General features: G+C 40.4%; 1 protein-coding gene across 2 annotated transcripts; it reads left to right on the forward strand.

Moving 5' to 3' along the window:
• Window positions 1-4,113: 4,113 nt before the first annotated feature.
• LOC101173186 (solute carrier family 23 member 1) lies at window positions 4,114-10,562 on the forward strand. Of its 2 annotated transcripts, XM_011491432.3 has the most exons (13): window positions 4,114-4,275; window positions 4,379-4,433; window positions 4,736-4,879; window positions 5,660-5,817; window positions 6,153-6,312; window positions 6,400-6,581; window positions 6,968-7,088; window positions 8,042-8,198; window positions 8,270-8,523; window positions 8,598-8,762; window positions 8,841-8,949; window positions 9,069-9,164; window positions 9,458-10,562. In XM_011491432.3, exons 2-13 carry the CDS (start codon window positions 4,386-4,388, stop codon window positions 9,676-9,678), a joined length of 1,815 nt encoding a protein of 604 aa, XP_011489734.1. In that variant the 5' UTR covers window positions 4,114-4,275; window positions 4,379-4,385; the 3' UTR covers window positions 9,679-10,562. The 2 variants fall into 2 exon arrangements, with proteins under 2 accessions (XP_011489734.1, XP_020570372.1); XM_020714713.2 differs by lacking the exon at window positions 4,114-4,275 and having other exon boundaries at window positions 4,289-4,433.
• Window positions 10,563-16,603: the final 6,041 nt, after the last annotated feature.

Here is a 16,603-nt window from a genome sequence, read left to right on the forward strand (position 1 = left end):
TGTTGCTTCAGGGCAACATTTAGGATCTTTAATGTCAGGCCTTTCTCTCACACCCATGACTTGTTTTTCCCAAAGAGTCAGTTCATGTGAGTATTGTTTAATAAAAATCACACTGTTGGGGAAAAAAATACTGACCTTAAATTAAACGCTTGGCAGATATTTTCACTGAGATTGTTACACTTTATATACTTGTTGAATAAAAGTATATTTACTGCAATAATAAAGGCTGGAGTGTGAAGGGAAAAAATACAGAGAAGATTATTTTTTCATATTACAGTTTCCCAGAACCGTTCATCAAAACGGTCTTCCTGCAATAACAAAAAGTCGATCACAATAAAAAGTTGTCCTAGTATGACACTTACTGGATTTTAGCTGTGGACTTATGGAAGAAATGTTGGTGCAGAAGCAAAAGTAGGTCAAATAAAAGCAAGTATATAATCTGAATCATAGAAAGCACATATTTAGTGACTGTAATTAAAAACCAGGGTTTAAATATGTTTACAGCAACATGTGACGATGGTATGTTTATATTTGTGGTAAATAGATCTGAAAAGATTTTGGATTTATTGTTTGGAAATCATGGTTGCCTCCTGGACTTGTTCCGGGCGTGTCCCACTGGACAGACGCCTGGAAAAGAACCAGAACGCAATGGAGAGACTAGAGAAAGATAGATCACCATGAGCTCCTTTACAGTCTGCTGTACGTCAGAATCCTCAGGAACCACCATGTTTTTGGGTCTCCTTTCCAAAACGATTCATTTGTTCTGCAATCTCTGTTCAAGCCGCCCGCGGCTTGTTCATCACAAGCATGCATTTACATGGGATGGGTTGCATTAACATGACAAAGCCACAGAGGCTCCAGAAACAAAGGCTCATGCAGCAGGACTTCCTTCATCCACCGCAGAGGTTCACGTCCTTCCTCGTGCGGCGGCCCGCTCTTTAGTCTATTCATGAATAAAGACAAAGCAGAACGGAAGTGAGGAGGTTTTGGGTTTGGTAATGAGGCAATTTAAAGACAAACACTGAATGTTGGAAGAAAAATAAAAATGTACTTTCCTCTTTTGCCATAAATATTTTGACCACTGGGCAGATTTCTGATTTTCACAAAACATCTCGGCATTAAAATGTTGACCCATCCTTCAATTTCAAGTGAAAAAAACATTTTACGACTAAAACATCTGATTCTTCACGTAATCTCAAAGCTTCTGTTTCTCTAAATAAATGCCTGTAAACATGTGGAACCACAAATACCGTAATCTGACAAATTACAAATTCCAATAATTCATAATAAAACTATAATCATAAAATGCTTCAAAGGAGTCGGTAACTTTTCTCCTTTATGGCAAATCCTCCTCACTCCACAAAGAGATCTGATTACCACTCAGTGAACCTCCTAAATCAGAAAGCCTTAAGTATTTATGAAAGTTGTAGAGCCTTGAACGTTTTTGTGTAAAACGCATGTTCTATGTATGCTCCCCTAGCATATTTGAATTTTATTGTGTAAAATTGTGTTTTCTACTGTATTACTTCCACTTTGTGCAATAAAGTTTAAAAAAAAAAAGGTTTGCCTTTGCAGTCCAAACCCGGTCATGGAACTTGGTTTTTAAGTGGATTTCTTTAACCTATTATAGCTACAAAAAGCAACGTGCCATATAGGACTGCGCTTATGTAGCACAATTTTTGATGGAAATAACATATTTTCTATAATTAGGGGGTTAAAGTTAGAAGCAATTGTGTTATAGGACTTTCCGCATTATCAAAGCAATATCACTCCCTCCTTAAATACAACAATTCAGTTTTTACTCTGTCCTTAAAATATGTTTAAGTGTAGAAAACGAAAGCTGTGACCAAAAAAGAAAAAGAACAACAAAAAAAAACAAGAAGATTGTTCAAGTCAAAAATAATTAAAAGCAGAAAAGTTTGACCTCTGCGAAATTAAACGAACAACAATGGAAACAATGACATCCAGAACCTTCCATTCAAATATTCTAAACTTAGTCAGGACGTTAACGTCCAATGTATCTAAAATTCCTTTTAAACCTCACTGTTAACAAGCACAGGTTGTGTTCCCAAATAGCAATCCACGTGAAAAGTGGAAAACAGAGGCGAGAAAAGACGGGGAGAGGAAATTCTGCTTCGGTTCTTGACTTTGCATCGTTTGTTTCTAACCGTTGCACATTTTTTCACCTCTGCCTCCCTTTGTATAAAAGATGATCGTGAGTTTTGTGTCTTTACCACGTTTCTCATTTCCTCCCACAGGAACAAGCAGCCAGGGGGCTTAATGAAAAAGTCTGGGTCAAGCTGACCCGTGTGCTCTGCAAAGGCAGATAAACACCATCAGTTCACATAAACGTAGCTTCTACGAGGAGTCTGCAGCTCCTATCTGACCTGAGCATTTCAGATGTGCATCCTGAGGCTCTTCTGAGAAACTGCGGCTTGTTTATGCTCTAAGAAAGACTTGATCTGCCACAAGCTCTGCAAAGGAAACGTCCTCCGCTGCTTCTGGATCTACACATCTACATTGCACCTTTATCTGCCCGAATGAATCAGCATTAGTGTTTGCAAGTACACATTTGTGATGTGCAGGAGTGCGTGTGCAGATGTGAACCCGTATCACGCTCAAACCGGCTGAATCCCCTTAAGGTGAGCGCATTCTACATGGCGTGCAGCAAATGTACTAGAAAAGAGAGTTTTCATGAAGAAATCACAAAAGAGAGGAGAGTTAGTTTTTATCAAATGTACAAATATTGAAAATAGGCTAAATTAAAGATTGTTGCCTTTAAAAAAGTGCATCTATTTAAAATGTTTACTTTTTCTCACAAAGAATGACATTAAATGTTAGGTTGCTGTTGGTGTCCTGGTGGAAATACCTGCTATTCGCAACTAAACAAATCAAAATTAAAGCCATGAGCAGCCCCTGCCCTCACTGGCTTGCCCTTCTGCCCCTTCTACCCTGGTCAGTGCTGCGTGGAACAACTTCATGTAGCTTTTCTATGGGTTTATCTCCATAGCAACCATTGGCAGTGACAAACAGGCCAATGTGACCTTTAGAAGAATCACCAGATGCAAATAGTTGCTTTTTGATAACCACACCCACATTCCTAATATAGTCCTACCGCTTGTTATAGCGTTTCCTTCAGCTGGAGCCGTTGATCCATGTAATACATTTTTAACAATATTCTGGTAAAAAAAAAAACGTGTGACCATCAGTCGAACGCCACTTTTGCAAGCTCGCCACGCTAACGTCGCTAACGTCGCTAACGTCGCTAACATCTTCTCAACGATGTGTGAGGAGTTAGGAGGTGGCAGAAGGTAGAAGGAAATTCAAGATGGCAGCCTCTTCCCGAGGTCAAAGGTCAACAAGTCTTTGGTCGTGGGTTGTATATGTGTGAGAGAGATTTTGTCAAGGTAGCTCAAACAAAAAGTTTCTACCCGTATTTTGTGCAAAAATGTGAACATTTGACACTTTGGCACAAAAAGGGTGCCAAGCCGTAGGTGCTATGAACATCCCATAATGATTTTTAAATTATCCTCTGGATACCCCCTTAAATGTGGACGTCTGTTTGGGGCAAAAGCTTCTGGTTCCTGTGACAGAAAAGAACACAGCCTGTTTTGAAACTGTAACTGCACTAATTGTTGGTCATGCCTGTCGCGACACATTTGTTTATCTTCAGATTCTGATCGGTTGTTTTAAACAAAGATAAGATTTTTCTCTTTGAAAGCGTTTTTTATCAAACGATCTTTCCATTTTTGTCCAGTCAACGTCCATTTCTATTATGGGATGGTAGTGTGTGATCAAACAGACCATAAAACTCAAAGTGTCAGCATTTTTCTAATAACGTCTTTGGTTCTAAGAATTTGAATCTGTCATGTATTTTTAGATGAAACTTCATGTGTTTAAACATTAGCTACACCCTGATCTGTTGTTGTTTTTGTTTTTTTGGATTCATGACAGTTGAGCGGTTAAGATCTTCTGTGTTTACTGAGTGAAGGAATCGACTTCTTTCTTATCCTGATCATCGTAAAACAGATAAGATAAAAAAATGGACTTTGACTCAAAACTAGGGGGCCAAACTGAAGTTATAAAAATAGACAAGGAAGTACCTGAAAATGAACCTCTTATGTCTATGCGTTTGAGGAAAAAATGCACGAAAGAATCAAACATTTACAACTCCAGCAATGATTGATGCTGCCTTCACTCCTCATTAAAGCCTGTTTTTAATGTGAACCTGTTGGGCTGCAAAGGAGGGTCCCAGCAGATAAGGAACAAAGCCAGGTGCGTGAGGCTGAACGTGTCATTCTTACTGCCCGTGTGCATGCACAGGTATGCGGGAGCCGCTCTGAACTTCATTCATCAGCTTGTTTTCTGTTCACTGAAGAGTTGAAATGGCCTTAAAGACGGAAAACGAGGGGCTGGACAATCCTGCGTTTCACGTGAGTGGAATTATGTTTAACTTTAACAAACATTTTTCTGTTTTTTGGTATGATTAGAATGTTCATGTAGACTGTTATGTGTTCACTTTGTTAAATTGGAGTGTTTCAATGGTTGGAAATCTTAGGTTTTATGTAAAACATGCTCAGCTCTTCTCCTTCCTATTGCGTAAAAATTCTCTTCAAGACAAACTTGTCATGTTAGTGCCTGTTCTTTAAAGTCACCATTGCAAAGAGAAGAAGTGAATTATACATTTATTAAAGAGTTTGAAGCTTTGGTTTAATGTTCTTGTTCATGTCTGTAGATGGATGAGCAAGTTATCGGTCAACTGAGTGGACAACCAAAAACGAATGATGTTAAGTGTGAGGACGGCGTGGACAGAAATAAACCAACGTATTGTGTGACTGATGTTCCTTCGTGGTACCTTTGTATCTTCCTGGCTGTTCAGGTGTGTAATGCTTTCCTTCCTAAGGCTAAAACTGTTAAGCTACGGTCAGGTTGAGCTTGAACAGCAACGGCCGTTCAAGTTATCACTTTCAATGAAAAGTCTGTGTAAATGCATATATGAGCGTTTTGGGCTTCCACTCTCAAATCTCTTGCGTTCACTTATCGCTGCACAAGTTTTTAAAACCCGCGATATTTCGCACGAAGCCTCTTCTGTGCTGAGCACATGCGCTAGTATCGGGTAGTGACTGTCCAGTGTGAACACGTTCAAGAACATCCTTGGTGGTAACACTGACTTTTATCAAACCTGTTGTTCTGAACCAATGACAGTACAGCAGAACTGGACTGAGGTTAATACTTTACCGTTAACGATTAATACTTTACCCAGATTTAGTACCAGTTCATAGCTTACAATTGCTATCATATGAAGCTCCTCACTTTTATCATTTCAGAGGACTAGCAAACTAAAGTCTCTGGACTTGGGCCCTTCGTGAATTAAACAGGGGTGCTGCCATATTGGATAACTAGTGATGCTATCTATGGGATAAAGCTAAACCCATGCGAGAGAGGCCCAAGTCCAGGAATTTAGCACTTAATGCATTTTAAATGTCAAGCATAGTCAATACATAACAACACACTTGGGATTTTTTTGCTCATAATCAGAATGCCTTTTCCCTTGAAGACCATAGAACACATAATATCTCTATTTTGAAAAATTGTGGACTTGGACATTTTGAACTAACCGATTCAAATGTCACTGGATGCTGGTGCGTGTCCTCCACAGCACTACCTGACCGCCTTTGGTGGGATCATCTCCATCCCCCTCATCCTCTCAGAGGGGCTGTGTCTGCAGCATGACAGCCTGACCCAGAGCTTACTCATCAACACCATCTTCTTCGTCTCCGGCATCTGCACCCTCCTGCAGGTGACCTTAGGTGTCAGGTGAGAGTTCACTGAAATTCACCGCCTGCTTGTTTTCATACAATAGACTATGGAATATGAAGTTACTGCTTTTAAAAGCTGAATGGAGAATCTGGAATCATAGAAAGTGTGCTTGATGTAGAATTGGATAAGTTTACTTCAGAACATTCCTTTGGGATGCTGCTGCTGCTGCTTCTGCAGAATACTCATTTGAGCTGTTCAAATGTAAAGGAAAAAGGGAAATCGGGTTGCGATGTCTGTACTGGGTCTGGGAGGTCTAAGCTGCACATTGACAAGGATATTTTCAGACTTCAACTGAGCAGCCAGATCACTTTTTGTCTTTGTCATACCTGAAGGCTTCCTATTCTACAGGGAGGTACCTTCGCCTTGGTAACCCCAGCCATGGCCATGCTGACCATGCCAGACTGGAAGTGCCCTGCTTGGACCCAGAATGCCAGTCTGGTCAACACCTCCTCCCCTGAGTTTGTGGAAGTGTGGCAGAGCCGCTTGAGAACAGTAAGCAAAAAGAAAAGACTTGAGAAGGTCTTGAATGAAGATGGAGAAGTTTCTGCATCTGGACCTGAATATTTTATTTTTCCGCAGCTTCAGGGCTCAATCATGGTGGCCTCCGTCCTTCAGGTTCTTGTTGGTTTCTCTGGGCTGATTGGCTTCCTCATGCGCTTCATTGGACCCATGACCATCGCCCCAACTGTCTCTCTCATCGGTCTATCCTTGTATGAGTCAGCCGGAGACAAGGCGGGCAGCCACTGGGGCATCTCTGCGATGTGAGTGAAGCATCAGGACCGACCCCAGTTTTTAGATTATTCTTCCAGGCATGAAAAATCGACTGTATATGGGAACTGGAGCGAGTGAATTGGGATGTCATCCAAAGTTGACGTCACTATTCACTGCAAAGAAATTAATTCAATTCAGTCGCCATTTTTTTGCAATATGAACGCCGCCATGTTGAATGACTGAGTCACAGCATTTTATTTCTCTATAGAAGTCTATGGGATTTTGGCTTCTTGGAGCCAAAATGGAGAATTTCTGTTTAGAATGCCAAGGGGGGGGGGGGGGGGGGGGGTCACTCAGTCCATTTCCCGTATATACAGTCAATGGATAAAACTGAAAAACTTTGTATGTAATTATACGAATTCTGTCACCCCAACAGGACGGCTGTGCTGATTATCCTCTTCTCTCAATACTTACGTCTCATACAAGTCCCTCTTCCAGCGTACAGCAAATCCAAGAAGCTCCACACTTCAAACTTCTTTATGTTTCAAACAATGCCGGTATGGTTTTTAACATACATTCTCTTATTTGGATAGAACTTTTAAGCTACCTTCACCCAGCCCTTAGTAACACGCGTTCAAGAGCCCAATTACAATGAGAAGTCCATGTAAACGTAAAAGTGCTTTTTCCGCTTCCACCTTCAGATTTATTGCGTTTATGCATAGCTGCGCGTGAGTTTAGGACCGTTTTCAGGATCTACGTATAAAAAGTATGGCGATCGAACAATAATATAATTGGACGGAGCGCGTGTGGTGTCACCCATAAAAAAAATGCCTAGCTTCCACTTCTAACCAAATGAAGTCAATTCAGTCGCCATTTTCCATGACATGTCCGTCGCCATGTTGGAACCAGACGTGCTCGGTGAGCTGTGATTGCTCCGTCTACATTTAAATGGCAACCACTCTCTCCAATCAGGAGTGACCATGTTAGAAGGCCACACCCCTTCAACTGAAATCAGGCTAGGTAGAATCTCTCAATTAAATGTTTCAAATGTTTGACGCAACGACGCCTAACTTTTTTGAGTCACATCATTGGCAAGTTTCTAACTTTAATAACTTATGCTACAGCAAAAATATAACATTGTCATCAGAATATAACACAGTCATGTTCAAAACACAGAATTAACAACCGTTTGAAAATTGATCATGAAGGATAAATTAATAATTGTGGTTTGTGTTCGGCCAAAATCCTTTGACCCCAAGTTTTTCGTACATTGTAATAGAACTGTGTGGACTGCTTCGATATTTCACACTAAGCCTCTTCTAACTGAAGCCGGTGGACATGCAATACTAAACAATAGAAAAAGAAGAAGAAGCCCCTCCCTGCTTGTTCAGTGTGAACACCATTGGCTTGATGCGCGTTCAAGAACCTGTGTTTAGCGCGTTCTTGTGGCACATGCTCCGTGTGTCCACATTAAATCTATTACTCAAAATGACTCCATGATCTCCATCAGATTTTACTGGGCCTTGCAGTCTCCTGGTTGGTGTGTTACCTCCTCACCATCTACGATGTTCTACCAAAAGATTCAGCTGAATACGGACACTTGGCCCGAACTGATGTTAAAGGAAATGTTGTGAGTGAGGCCTCTTGGTTCAGGGTTCCTTATCCTGGTATGTAAGTTCCCCATCAGCGAGATGGACAGCGGGATCCCTCCCTTATTCGCATTCTGCCCCTCTTTCAGGTCAGTGGGGGGTACCAACCGTGAACCTGGCAGCTGTGTTTGGGATGCTGGCTGGGATCATCTGCTCCATGGCAGAGTCTGTGGGCGACTACCACGCCTGCGCCAGGCTGTCCGGGGCCCCGCCGCCCCCAAACCACGCCATCAACCGGGGCATAGGTGTTGAAGGTGTTGGCTCATTATTGGCGGGGGCCTTTGGCACAGGCAACGGAACTACTTCTTTCAGCGAGAATGTGGCAGCGCTTGGCATCACCAAAGTAAATGTTACAAACCATCTGAATCTTTTTTGGGACAAATTTGTGTTGAAAGTGTCGTGTTTGTTGGACGACAGGTGGGCAGTCGTACAGTGATTCTACTGAGTGGCATTTTCATGATTTTAATGGGAGTTTTGGGCAAAATTGGAGCCGTCTTTGCAACGATCCCCACACCCGTGATTGGAGGGATGTTCATCATCATGTTTGGCGTCATAACTGCTGCTGGGATTTCTAACCTCCAGGTGAACCAAAAAAAAGTAGATTTTTTTTTTTGCTGTTTTGTTGAAGGTGTTGTTTTAATGACCTTTTCTTCTTCACAGTACGTGGACATGAACTCCTCAAGAAATATCTTCGTGTTTGGTTTCTCCCTGTTTTCTGCCCTTGTCATTCCAAACTGGATCACGAAGAATCCCGGATATCTACAAACAGGTACGACCTGTTATCTTATAACAAAGAAACGTTGACAACAACAATACCCGACACACAAAGGTGTTCTGGTTTGACCTAAACGATATTGTTCCTTCTTGTTTTTTTACATGAGCCTGCAGGAATCACAGAACTGGACCAAGTTTTGCGCATTTTATTTACCACCCACATGTTCATCGGAGGGTTCTTTGGCTTCTTTCTGGACAACACCATTCCTGGTAAGTTTTGGTCACAAAATTAATTTTTAATTAAAACCTTTTTGAAGATTTAACTACAAAAACATAAATGATTATTCATCAAGATCCCATTGTGCTCAACGGTGTTCTCTCTGTGTAAAAGAATGTCCAAATGTCTGTTGTCTGAAGGCCTGTTTGTATATTTGTGTGGTTCATTGAGCTTTTGCAAATCCTCTTGAATCCTGTTTTTCTATAAATACTTTGTCATTACATTTTCTGATACTGTTAATAGGCTCTCATTGAAGTAAACAGCCATTCTTCCTCATGTCATTTAGGCACTAAAGTTGAGCGTGGCCTTCTGGCATGGAACCAGGTCCATCTTGAAGACTCCACTTGCAGCATGGTATCTGAGGAGGTGTACGACTTCCCGTGTGGCATAGCTGCTTCCGTCCAGTCCCACTCTTGGATCCGTTATGTGCCTTTCTGCCCACGGAAGAACTGCGATCCTCAGAAGAAGCAGGAAACCACCGACGCGCCGCAGAGCACACGTGTCTGAGTTTGGAGACGTTTTTACAAGCAGATGCTGACATTGACACAAACAACTCCCTGCTTGACTTTATATATATTTTTCTTTCTTAAAAATGTTTATACATAATTTTTCTTTCATTCGTTAAAAGAATTTGTGTGTAAAACTGAAGATCTGCAGAATGCAAACGTGTCCTGTTTAAACCCAGAGGATCACATGCTTTCTATTTTTTATTAACCTCACATGTTTCACATCGACAGTCAACTGCAGTTGATCTAAGATTGACGTTTTCACTACTTGGGACTGTCTCTTCAGAAGGAAATAAAAGGTTCATGTTCTGTCAGAGCTGTGCATGAAAACAAAAAGCTATAATGTGTTTTTTTTTCATCTCCTGTGTAAAAGGAAATTAAATTGTAGATACATATTAGTATTACACAGCACAATCTCTACAATATTGGAGCTAAAAGGGCTCTGGATCTTTTTATTGTGTTTTATTTTGGAGAAAACAAAGATAAGTCATAGTCTCATTTGCTGTTTGCCCTCCTGGCTGTCAGCGTCTGTACTCATTTCCTCTGTGTAACCGCCTCTGACAGCCAGGTGCTTTTACCTCTGGCCTGTTTGACCAGCAGCTTTTGTGCAATTTTAGAAAAGTATGCAGCTATTTTCATCCAAAAAGTAAGGTTTTTGAATGAAAATTGGAGGTTTGTGCAATAAAAAGGCATAATTTTGTGTTTTTACTAACCAATGAATCCCTTTTACTTGTTCTTCCATCAAAGACTTTAGAGGGAAACTGGTCACAAGAGACAGAAATCCTTTGTGTATGTTTTGTCTGTTCATCCAACTGCTGGAATTATTTTTTGCACTATATGTAACAGCATTACATTGGTTTTATATGTATAAAATTGAATAACATTCTCTGCACTTTACAGAATTGATAATGATGAACAATATTCGAAACAAATAGTTTTAGCCACTTTGCTGTTAGAATATAGATATTTGAGACATTCTAGACACATTTTAATCAAAAACTGCTACAAGGGATCTAAACTCAGATTTATTTTCTACTCCATTGTCACAATGTGATGTGACTAAAGTGGTTTACATAGGAGGCAGATGACTTCTAAGCTCAGGAACAAGTTTTTATTCTCTGATCTTACACCTTGGCTGCACAGCTCATATGCTATGTCTCTCTCTCTCTCTCTCTCTCCTAATTGGCTGGCCACGCCCAGGAAGGAAGCCACTTTAAACAAACAATAAAGAAACCATACAACAAAAGATATAAAGGTCTTGGAAATCATACAGTTAAGGTCCTGCAAATAACGACAAACATAAGTAAACAAATAACTGAAATCATTACAACAAAAGGTATACAAAGAAATCCAAATGGTTTCCACTTCCTGTGCCCAACTGCTAAACAGGAAGTGAAGGCATTTTGTTCTTTGGGTACCAGGAAGAGAAAATCAAACCAGTCTTAAACATTTGGTGTGCTTTTTAACTCTCCAGCTCCTCTGAAGTTTTCCGGCTGATTCTCAGGATCTTCAAGCTTATTTCAGACAATGAGATGTTTTTGAGAACATCCTGTGACGTGTTGGGATTTTCTCCATTCTGACCGTCATTCATACTTTTCGCCTACATTAGAGGAGCATGCTGTCCCTCAGTGATAACTTTGATAAGTGCTGACCTCCAGCTCAATATTTAGTCTAAAACAACTTTTTACAGACCTTAAAATACAATACAACCATAGAAACCTGCACAGATTTTTCCTCTTGTTTACCTCTAAATCGCACTAAGTGCGGGGGTCAGAGATTTTTTATCTCAGCTATTGTGATCTCTATTTCTGCCAATCAGGGCTGCCAAGAAACTCGTTTGTCTAGTTTTTGTTCTTTCCAGGTCATTATAATCCTGCTGTAAGATTTCAAAGCATTCCTATTTTTTCTTATGTCTAACTTGTGCACAGTCTTGTTTGCCTGTTTTCATGAACCTGGCCACTGTTGTTCTGCACCAACTATAGGTAAAGACTTTTGCTTTATCTACTCTAACACACTTTAAACTCTGGGTTAGTTACTTGTTATTGGTTGTAAAGTTTGAATGTTTCAAGTTTACAGTTTTACTTTTTCTAAGTTCAAAGATAGCACAAACGCCAGGAATATGTTTTGTTTTTAACAAGGTGTTCGGTGTCAGTTCAGGAAATAACTGACCGGTCGGTTATAAACACAACTAGTCTGGTCTGTTTTTTTTTTAAATATAAACGGTTTTTTTTACCTTCCATATCTAGTTATAAACGAACCCTAAAGAAAAACTGCATATGACATTCAGTTCACTTGGAAAATTCAAATCCTGCATGTTTATATTGAAGTGGCCATGTCTTTTTTTTAATGCTATGCTCATATTCGTTTTGACCACTAGATGGAGCCAGAAACATATGAATAGCTTCACTTTTGTGGTGTTTATGGTTTTGTGATGCCAATTTAATCATTTTTTTCAACTGAATTATAACAACTGTGCCCCTCCTGCAGCACAAAAAACATACATTTATTAAAAAGCAGATTCATCATTTTATTTCAGTAAAATTATACATTAGAGGATGTTTAAATCCATCTGTTTTAACAGTTTCATATATAAATAGTCTAAAACCACCTCTTTGCACATAAAAATATTTAGTTTTGTAAAAACAAAATGTTAAAAAGTTCTTTTTCATGTTGAATGTGTCTGAACTCTGAGTTGGCGCTTCTTTACATGACCAGCAGTGCGTGAATGGAATAAGTTCAACAAAAGACCAGAATAGACAACATCAACACAAAAACGTACAGAAATGACACTGGAAAAAGAAGCAGAATCCAAAACCACTTAACCTTAATTGATAATGCAAAAAGAGAATTTACAGTCTGCAAGAAAACAATTCCGTCTAGAATAATTCCGTCTAGAACCGGATCCAAAACCAACCTGCACCTGGGAACTGATTGGATCTTCTCCTAAACGGAGCAGATCGTTAGTGACTGAAGAAACCAGATCAGTTTCACAAAGCTGAGACACTTAGTATTTTTGAATGCCATCCTTCACTGTGACAAAGAATCTAATATAGTGGGCGTGACACAATGCATTTAACCCCGCCCACATTTAGGCACGCCTCCATCTGCACACTGCAGACATGACCTAGATACTTCACTTTGAAAAGTTATGTTGCAAAATAATTTGTCATAGATAATTGCATACAAGAGTGGATTCATGCAGCTGTTTATAATAGTTGATGACTCAACAGTAATAAGTCTGTCTGGCTGCATACAAAAATTTTTTTTTCTATTATGTCATGAAATTATATGACAAACAAGAGTCTGCATTGCCTTAGGATAATTGAGGAAAAACATCTTAAAGACTAAAGTTTATTATTCCCAGAATACATTAACCACCAGATCGAAAATATGAATATGTGAGAAACATTGAATTGTGCAGATTGGTCCAGCAGTGGCTCTGAAAGCAACAATATGTCAGAAACATGCACAGACATTTAAAGAAACACAGTGTGCCGGTGTGAGATTTAGAGTGTATTTACAAAAATAAACCAAAAACAGGGCTTCCTTTTGTAACTACTGCATACAGGACAGATAAAAATGATGATTCAAGATTTAAGAAGAGAGACAAACAATTGTATTGGCATAAAGGACTTGCAGGCCTGGACCGTTACCTTTAATGCCACTACACAGCATCAGTGGTTGTAATGTTAGTTTGTCTTTGGGAAAAAACAGAATTTCTGCCACTAGAGTTGAGATTTTCTGAACACTTACAAAAGTTACAGGAAGTAAATATATACAGCAGAGGATTCAGACTGCTGTTGAAAAGGACAAGGGATCCAACGATGTTCGATGAGTTCCTGCAAAACTCCTGGAGGCCCTTAATTTGGAGACTAACTGCAGTCACACTCAGTATGTTCGTGACAAGATACGGACCGTACAAGACAAATAAGGTCACAATGATGCTGGACACCAGTCTGGTTGTTTGAGGATTGTTGAAAAATGCTGCTCGATTCACCTTCCTATAAATGCAAATGTATGAAAACACTACAACGAACAATGCTATAAATCCCACTGTGGTCTCTTCAATGAGCATGCCTGTCGCAGCTTCGGTAGAGGGCTGAAGAGTGCAATACGTCTTTTGTCGATCTAAGGTCAACTGTTGAATCACACATCCAGGGATGGACGCAATGAATGAAGCTATCCAGAGCAGAACAAGGAGACGGTCTGTTCCAAAGAGATGTAAGGTATTTAGCTGTTTCACAACAACCAGATAGCGCTGGACACTTAGCAAAGTCACTGTCATCAGGCTACCATTAAGGCTGAAGTCCGTCAGGTATGTCAGAAATTTACAGGCCTCCAGCCCCAAGGTCCAACTAAAGAGCACATTATAGATCCAGAGGGGCTGAGTCAGCACACAGAGAAGGTCCAACACGGCCAGATTCAGCACGAATCTTTGGGTCACAGGGGACACATGCTGGAGATTCGGCTTGAGAACGATCACCGCAATGTTTCCCAGAAATCCAAGCACAAAGCCCAAACCTAGAACAACAGCACAGGCTAAATCCGCGGGAAGGGGATGAAGCTGTCCTGAAGAGGAAGTATTGGAGGTGGTCACACTGGAGGTGAACGGCTCCATCCCGTAGTCTGGCTGGCAAGTCTTCTGAAGTGGCTAATGAGGATATGCTGTTAAAATGATGCTGCAGAGGTAACAGGAAATTTTGAGCTTTGCTTTTATGAAGACAAAGTTTCTTTAAAAGAAAATTCTATTAAAGGAAATGTAAATCTTATGGAAAGTTGTATACAAAATCACATTTTGTGGAAATATTTGCATTAAGTATAACATTCTTTTGAAGATGATGCTTCCTGGTGCTTTTTCTCCTGGGCTGGTTCAAACCTGTGGACAGCTTCCTGTCTCTCCTCTTGTGATTTCATGCCTGTTATTGACCCCTGCCTGCCTGACCCTGATTTAGCATGGTGGACTTTTAGTTGAGCTAATGAACCTGCTGCCTGTTGTTGTGACAGGTTCAACCTAGTTTTGTTTTACCTGGAAACTAGGGCATTTACATTTTTCTTGATGACAATAAACATTTATTGGGTGTTTGAGGTGGGGGTATCAACAGTAAATGCATAGGCCAAACTGTGCAACAATTATTTTTGTGTTCTTCAGCATTTGTCCATTTTAAAGCAGGAATAAGAATTTAATATTTTTAAATTAATATCAATCCTTTTAAATATATATTAAGTGTTTTATTTTTTCTTGTTTATTGGAGTGATTTGCCACAATATGGTTCAAACCTCAAACCTGAAAATATACTGTATCGATTGTTTCATGATCCGGATTTCTCCAGTGGATTCATTACCATCCAGCTGACAATCCTGAGTAGAAAGCTTGAGAAATGTGGTGTGGATCCTACTTTTGTTTCATGGATTGAGAACTAAACATAGTACCAAAAGTATTAGCAAACCTGCCACAAAGGAACTGAAGCTCCATCCAATTTCTAACCCATAGAGTTCAATATGATGTGGGTCCACCTTTTGCAGCTATTATAGATTCAATTCTTCTGGGAAGGCTGTCCACAAGGTTGAGGAGTGTGTTCATAGGGATTTTTGACCATTCTTCCAAAAGTGCATCAGTGAGGTCCCACATTGATGTTGGTGGAGAAGGCCTGGCTCTCAGTCTCTGCTATAATTCATCCCAAAGGTGTTCTATGGGGTTCAGATAAGACCCGACTCTGTCATCCATGTCTTTATGGACCTTGCTTTGGTCACTGGTGCAGTCATGTTGGAAGAGGAAGTGGCCGCTCCAAACTGTTCCCACAAGGTTTAGAGCATGGAATTGTCCATAATGTTTGGTATCCTGAAGCATTCAGAGTTCCTTTCACTGTCACAATGCAGTCCCAAATGTACCGTTCTCCTGGCAACCTCCAAAGCCAGACTCGTCCATCAGATTGCCAGATGGAAAAGGGTGATTCATCACTCCAGAGAAGGCGTCTCCACTGCTCTACAGTCTGGATGGGTGAGCAAATACTTTTGGTAATATAGTGTATCAAACAGAGCGGCTTCAATATATCAGGTTGGGGGCTACAGCGATGGACACTGTGATAACAAACATTGGTACAGTGTTATCTCCATTTCTATTCACTGTATATGCTGCTGATTTCTCATACAGGTGTCCATCATGCCATGTACAAAAGTACTTGGACACAGCAGTAGTAGCTTGCATGGAGGAGAACAATGAGAAGGAATACAGAAAGATCCTCTCTGATCTTACTGCCTGGTGTAACTGTAAAGGTTTCCATTTTTAACTTCTTAGGTGGAGGTTGTTGCCTGAGCACCATGTGGACAGCTGCTTGACCTTGTCTCTATGAGCAGACTCCTCTGCCCCAGATATAAGCCCCACCACTGCAGTGTTGTTTGCAAACGTTTCAGTGGTGTTGCTATCATGATAGGTGTTAGAGGGCAGAATGTAGAGCTGTAGCCACTGCGTCCGCCGTGGATCAGTTTTCTCCGTATGCAAATTGTTGGGGGTCAAAGCTTTCAGGGCACAGCTCCGGTGATGTGTCCCTCAAAACACTTCATCACTACTGTGGTGTCACTAGTCTGTACTTGTTGAGGCTGGAGATGTTGGTCTATGATTTGATTTCCACCTACATAAGAGGAGTACGAGTCGCTCTTTCAGTGATAACTTTGATAAGTGCTGACGTTCAGCTCATTCCTGTCGTCTATGCTTAGTCTAAAACAACTTTTTACAGACCTTGAAATGCAACACAACCAGACAAACCTGGTTCTTGTTTAACTCTAAATCGCACTAAGTAAGGGGTCATAGAGATTTTTTTCCCGGCTCTTGTGATCTCTAATTCATCCAATCAGTGCATTTGAGAAACCAGTTTAGCTAGTTTTTTTCTTCTGGTCATTATAACCCTGCTGTAAGCTTTCCAGTCATT

Source organism: Oryzias latipes, chromosome 24 (assembly GCF_002234675.1).
Source record: "Oryzias latipes chromosome 24, ASM223467v1".
NCBI classification, from domain to species: Eukaryota; Metazoa; Chordata; class Actinopteri; order Beloniformes; family Adrianichthyidae; genus Oryzias; species Oryzias latipes.

What these genes read in the sequence shown, in the direction of transcription:
- LOC101173186 (XM_011491432.3), top strand. Translation starts at nt 4,386, where the DNA reads ATGGCCTTAAAGACGGAAAACGAGGGGCTGGACAATCCTGCGTTTCAC. An exon ending in TGGACAATCCTGCGTTTCAC is followed by an intron (nt 4,434 to 4,735) that starts GTGAGTGGAATT and finishes TCATGTCTGTAG; the next exon opens with ATGGATGAGCAAGTTATCGG. An exon ending in CAGCGCTTGGCATCACCAAA is followed by an intron (nt 8,524 to 8,597) that starts GTAAATGTTACA and finishes GTTGGACGACAG; the next exon opens with GTGGGCAGTCGTACAGTGAT.